General features: G+C 27.4%; 1 protein-coding gene across 1 annotated transcript; it reads right to left on the bottom strand.

Moving 5' to 3' along the window:
- Positions 1-2589: 2589 nt before the first annotated feature.
- On the bottom strand, positions 2590-4080 carry LOC123298381 (malignant T-cell-amplified sequence 1 homolog). The gene is made up of 6 exons (XM_044880369.1): positions 3992-4080; positions 3778-3930; positions 3611-3711; positions 3405-3538; positions 3239-3306; positions 2590-2704 (listed from the first exon to the last, which is right to left on the bottom strand). Exons 1-6 carry the CDS (start codon positions 4000-4002, stop codon positions 2623-2625), a joined length of 549 nt encoding a protein of 182 aa, XP_044736304.1. The 5' UTR covers positions 4003-4080; the 3' UTR covers positions 2590-2622.
- Positions 4081-5361: the final 1281 nt, after the last annotated feature.

The raw sequence follows: 5361 nt of genomic DNA, 5'->3' as shown, positions 1-5361 counted from the left end.
CATTTACTCTTAAACAATATTTAATACAACATAAAAGAATTCATATAAGAGAAAAACCGTTTTCCGATGAAAACACACAAGTTACTTTGAGAACCTATTCTTGTGATAGTTGTGATAAAATGTTTGACAACCCACGTAAATTAACAAGACATAAATTGAGCCACCTTGAAGAAAAACCATTCTCATGCGATATTTGCGATACTAAATTTACTCTTAAACATAATTTAATTCATCATAAACAAAAGCATACGGGAGAAACCTTCGTTACATGTGATATTTGTTATAAAACATTTACAACACAAGGTAATTTAGCTGTACATAAACGATCCCATACAGGAGAAAAGCCTTTTTCATGTGATACCTGTGGAAAAACTTTCACTCAACAAATTAGTTTGAATAGACACAAAGTTATTCATACAGGTGAAAAATGTTTTTCTTGTGATGATTGCGATAAAACATTTACTCTCAAACAATATTTAATCCAGCATAAACGAACACATACTGGAGAAAAACCGTTTTCATGTGATTTTTGTGACAAAGAATTTTCCCAACTAGGTAGTTTATATAGTCATAAACTAACTCACACTGGACAAAGAATGTTTTCATGTGATTCTTGTGACAAAAGTTTTGCAACAAATGGTAATTTACAGAGACATAAAGTAACTCATACTGGTGAGAGACCTTTTTCGTGTGGCTTTTGTAATAAAACATTTACTGATCAAAGCAGATGTATTAGCCATAAACGAACTCATATTGAAGAACAACCGTTTTCAGAAGAAAATACACAACACGACACTTTTGTTAGCCATTAACAAACACATACTGAAGAAAAATCATTATCAGATGAAAACACATTAAATTAACAACACATAAACTAAGCTATCTTCCAAACTGTTGAAGTAAATGGAGTCCAAATTACGGGGTTTATAAAATTGTAAAAATGTTATTTTTATTTTAAGTATGATTTTAATTTTAATTTCTAATATATTAATTTTCAAACGTCGAAGAAAGAAAAATTAACAAAAATGTGATTAGCGATAGATTGATTGTATTTCTTTGTAAAAATAAAATTATAATATATTATTAATAAACTCATATGATTCTACGATTCTTTGATTTTGATAAGCCTATCAACTAGTTTATAGCATATATTAACTCCTAAGATAGATTGACCTATACGTTGAGCCACATATCAGCTTTGAATTACGGTTCTCGAGATATCAGCTTTAAAGGAATCAAATTTAACATTTAATAAGCTAATAATGTACTTAAATAAGCTAATAGTGTATCTTGAAACAGACAATGTATTCAAATAAACTTAATTTTCTAAACAATGCCGCTGTCTAATGCATTTCGAATTATGGTTATTGAGATATTACGTTTAAGCAGGCTTTTTATTCAATTTTCACGAGATCTTCGTTTAAGATTAATTTGAAACTGGCGAAAATGATACTATTGGCTATAATTCGTAACTTTATATAAAACCTGGAATTTTAATCATTTATTCTCCGTTTTTCTCAACTTTTCCCAAAGCATAGGCTTTTTTTTAAATAAAAAATGGTTATGGAAAACATTTTTCATTTGAAGGAAAATAACCATGTAAACTAGTGTAATTTTATTACACTACAAACAATTTTGAAGTTTTACGGAATTTAATTGAAAAACTATATATTTCACATCAAAATGTCTGCTAAAGCGAAAAAAACATTATCAGAAAATGTGAATCGAATCAAGATAATCGATAATAGATTGAACGCCATTAATTATCATGTTCCCCAAGAATTCTTATACCGGTAAATATAGATATGTATTGATCTAGGGTCAGGCATAGTACCTGTTTGATAGTTATTTCAGAACAGCCAGGAACTTCAGATTGGAAATTTAAGAAACTGTTGTTAAGGACGTGCCTAAAAACAATTTCTTCCACGAAATTTTCATAAACGAGGACTTCTTTCAGAGAATTGGAAAAATTCGAGGCAAACATAATGTATATATATTCAGACCGATATTAAAATAAGCATAATTCATTTTAATAATTCAACATACAAAAAACAATGTATCTGTTCATAGAGTAGGCACGACCTTGGTAACAGCCTCTTTTTCCAGATAAAAGAATTCTCTGAAAGGATTCTCAAATACTACCCTAAACCTACATTTAAATAATTAAAATTTCTAGCTTAGAAGAAGGTGATCCTTGGACATTTATGTCCATCTATCTTCATATATTCTTTGATTGGGACATGAATTTAAGTGACGAAATATCTCAAATTTTAAATTCAAAATTATTCGAGCAAAATTTCATCGATAATAATAAATATCAAAATCATACAACTAAATCAATTATAAATGCAACATGTATAAATTTATTATATACTGTATTACGTGACATCTTTAAATATAAACCGAGAATCACGCCAGAAAAATTTCAAGATCGTTTTTTATATTCTGAAGAGAAAATATCAATGTTAATGGATGTACTAAATTTATGTGATAAAATGGTAAATCGAAAATAAAAACAAAATGGTGGAAATATTTTTGTATAAATAATTTATTATAATTCTTTTTTATTTAAAAAAAATTGTATTATAATAAAAAAAAATGTATATAATAAAAAATAAAAACTTATTTAACAGGTTTCATTTGCCATAGACCATCATTTAAATAGTGACAATTTTCTACTCCAACACCCTTATTTACTTTTGCTCTGAAAAATGATTGATGAAATTAAAAACCATGACAAAAAACTGTTTATTATTTTAGAGTAATTGGGATCCGAAAGTCACGAAAATTCTGTTCATTTGAACATTAGATAAATATTTCGAAGGAATTTCCTGAAATCTATTTGAGAAATCACTCTTCATTAACAATTTTGGGCGATATCTCAGAAATATTTTTCAATTATCAAATGAATTCGTTTTTTATGTTCTATGGATCAAAATTACCTTATGTACTGAATTTTATCAAGATTGGAAACTGCAAATTTTTGAAGAAATCGGAATAATTACAAACAACTTTTTGTTTCGAAACTTGATAAAACTCAGAACCAGAACATAAATTTTGACTCAAAAAATACAAAAATCATGTTCATTTGCACATTGGACAAATGTTCGGCGATATCTCGAATGCAATTCATCAAATAAACTAAATTTAAATGTTTTTGGGGTCTTCTTAAAAACTGATATAATCCAAAAAACATCGAAAAAAAAAAATTTGTTTATGAAATTAAACATAAACTTACATATCCTCCGTAGAAAGTGAAGTAATACCAACTGCTAAAGCATGTTGTTTACCTTCTGCCATAATCGCCTTAAATTTTTTAACTAAGGAAAACATTTTAATTGATTCTGTAAAGTACTATTAGCAAAAACATAACATTTTAAAAACTAAATAATAAAAAAGGATACCACAACGGTGCCTTTAGGCACAGGCGTCATTTTTGCACCAGGTGAAGTCAATCCAGGGCACATTATATTAGCTCCACTCAATACAAATCTAATAGCACCTTTATCTACTTGCTGTAAAGGTAAGAAAAATGGATCTGAAAATAAAAACAAACACCGAAATTTTAAGACAGTTATAAAATAAATTTTATCGAAAAATTAATATTTACATTTATGTAAAAGTTTTAAAGTAGGCATCCATGGACCTTCCCGTTGCCTAAAAAATAATAATTCGCCGGAACTATTTACCATTATTTCAATATGATCATGGCTGAAATAAAAAATAATTTTTTATATTGAAGTTCAAAAATTTATATATTGTATATAAATAAAATACCATTTAACAATTCTAAATGTATCCTTTTTTGGTAAAATCCCATCTATATATCCTTCAAGATACGGATACAATTCTAAAAGCCGAGCCCGGATACCTTTTTGAACAGATGATTTTAATTGTTGTACGCCTGATACACTTTCTTTTTCATCAAATCTATATTAAAATTAATGAATATTTTATGATTGTATGGTTTTTTATTTCAAAATTTACTTACTTTTTAAACATTTTACTATTATTTATGTTTTAATTTATACTTAACCTAAAAAAAATACTTATCGTTATACAAGACTTTTTTAAAGACGGATCACGATTGATCTGACGTTTATTTTATTACCAACTTATTCATGTTTAAATCCCCAAAATTTGAAATAGAAATAAAACTTTTTTAACTTCACAGCATTTCAAAACGCAGAAATTTAAATGTATCTTTTTTTATTTGAGTATAATTACCACGATAATTACTAATGCAGCTCATTTAATTTGGACCATAGTATACTCAATTGAATCAGAAAACAACAATTATTCAACATAGTTTGCAATAATTTGACTCGTAGACACCTGAATTTTAAAAGAAAATTGGTTTTTTATAGTCACCTCATAAGAAAATGACAACATTCGAACTAGCTCGGCAGTAAACAAACTGACCAGTGTTTAATAATTAAGGACTAGCCATCATATTTTCAACAACATCCTACCCATCTAATCATTATAATATACATTATTTTCACCACTAAGCTAGGCGAAGAGGCTATATAGTATGGCACCGTGGACCGTGCGCATTTTTAATGCCCAAAGTTTGAAAAAAGAGACTCGTTAATAATTGCCGACAGTTATGAATGGCCAATCATACTCATATTTATGTACAATCAATAAATTACGTTCGAAAATTATTATATGAATATTTTACGATTATACTTCGCGTCGCCTCGTTCCTGAGATTCAAATGAGAACCTCTGTGTAAAACATATCACTTAATAAGATATGCATTAAGATTACTTACCTTTTATAGTTAAATCTGCGTTTGCTCCCATTAAAGATTAATCCAGTAATTTAGATTGACCTGTGCTTATGATAAAATAAGATAAAATTTCATATACATTAAACATTCAATATCCATAAATTTTATTTAATTCATTTTTTTTAACAATTTAAATAACAAACAAATGTTTTACACGTAAATCATTATAAAAGTATCATTTTTATGGTCAAATTACATGCATATGTCTTCAGTCATAATATAAGTGTATTTCGTATGGTTTAATCTCTTTTTTTTTTGTAAATATATGTTCATAAAAATAATGTGATTTGTCCTTTCATTTTTTTCTCAAAAATTATAAATCATAAGAAGTACGCTAAACTAATAATATTTTGTTCATGAATAATTCTATGATTTCTACATAATTTTTTTTCTGCACTATGAATCGCAATATTAATTGTTCTTTCCCTGATAAGTGTCGGAATATCTATTGAAAATATATTCGAAACGCATTATTTAATAATAATTGGCACATTCAATTACATTCCATGATTGAAATCCGCAATATTTTTACACTCAGCCCGTGAAACTATCGAGAGCAGTTACAG

This window comes from Chrysoperla carnea, chromosome 4, assembly GCF_905475395.1.
Source record: "Chrysoperla carnea chromosome 4, inChrCarn1.1, whole genome shotgun sequence".
NCBI classification, from domain to species: domain Eukaryota; kingdom Metazoa; phylum Arthropoda; class Insecta; order Neuroptera; family Chrysopidae; genus Chrysoperla; species Chrysoperla carnea.
Note: the sequence above shows the minus strand (reverse complement) of the source record. Positions and strands in the feature narration are given on the sequence as shown.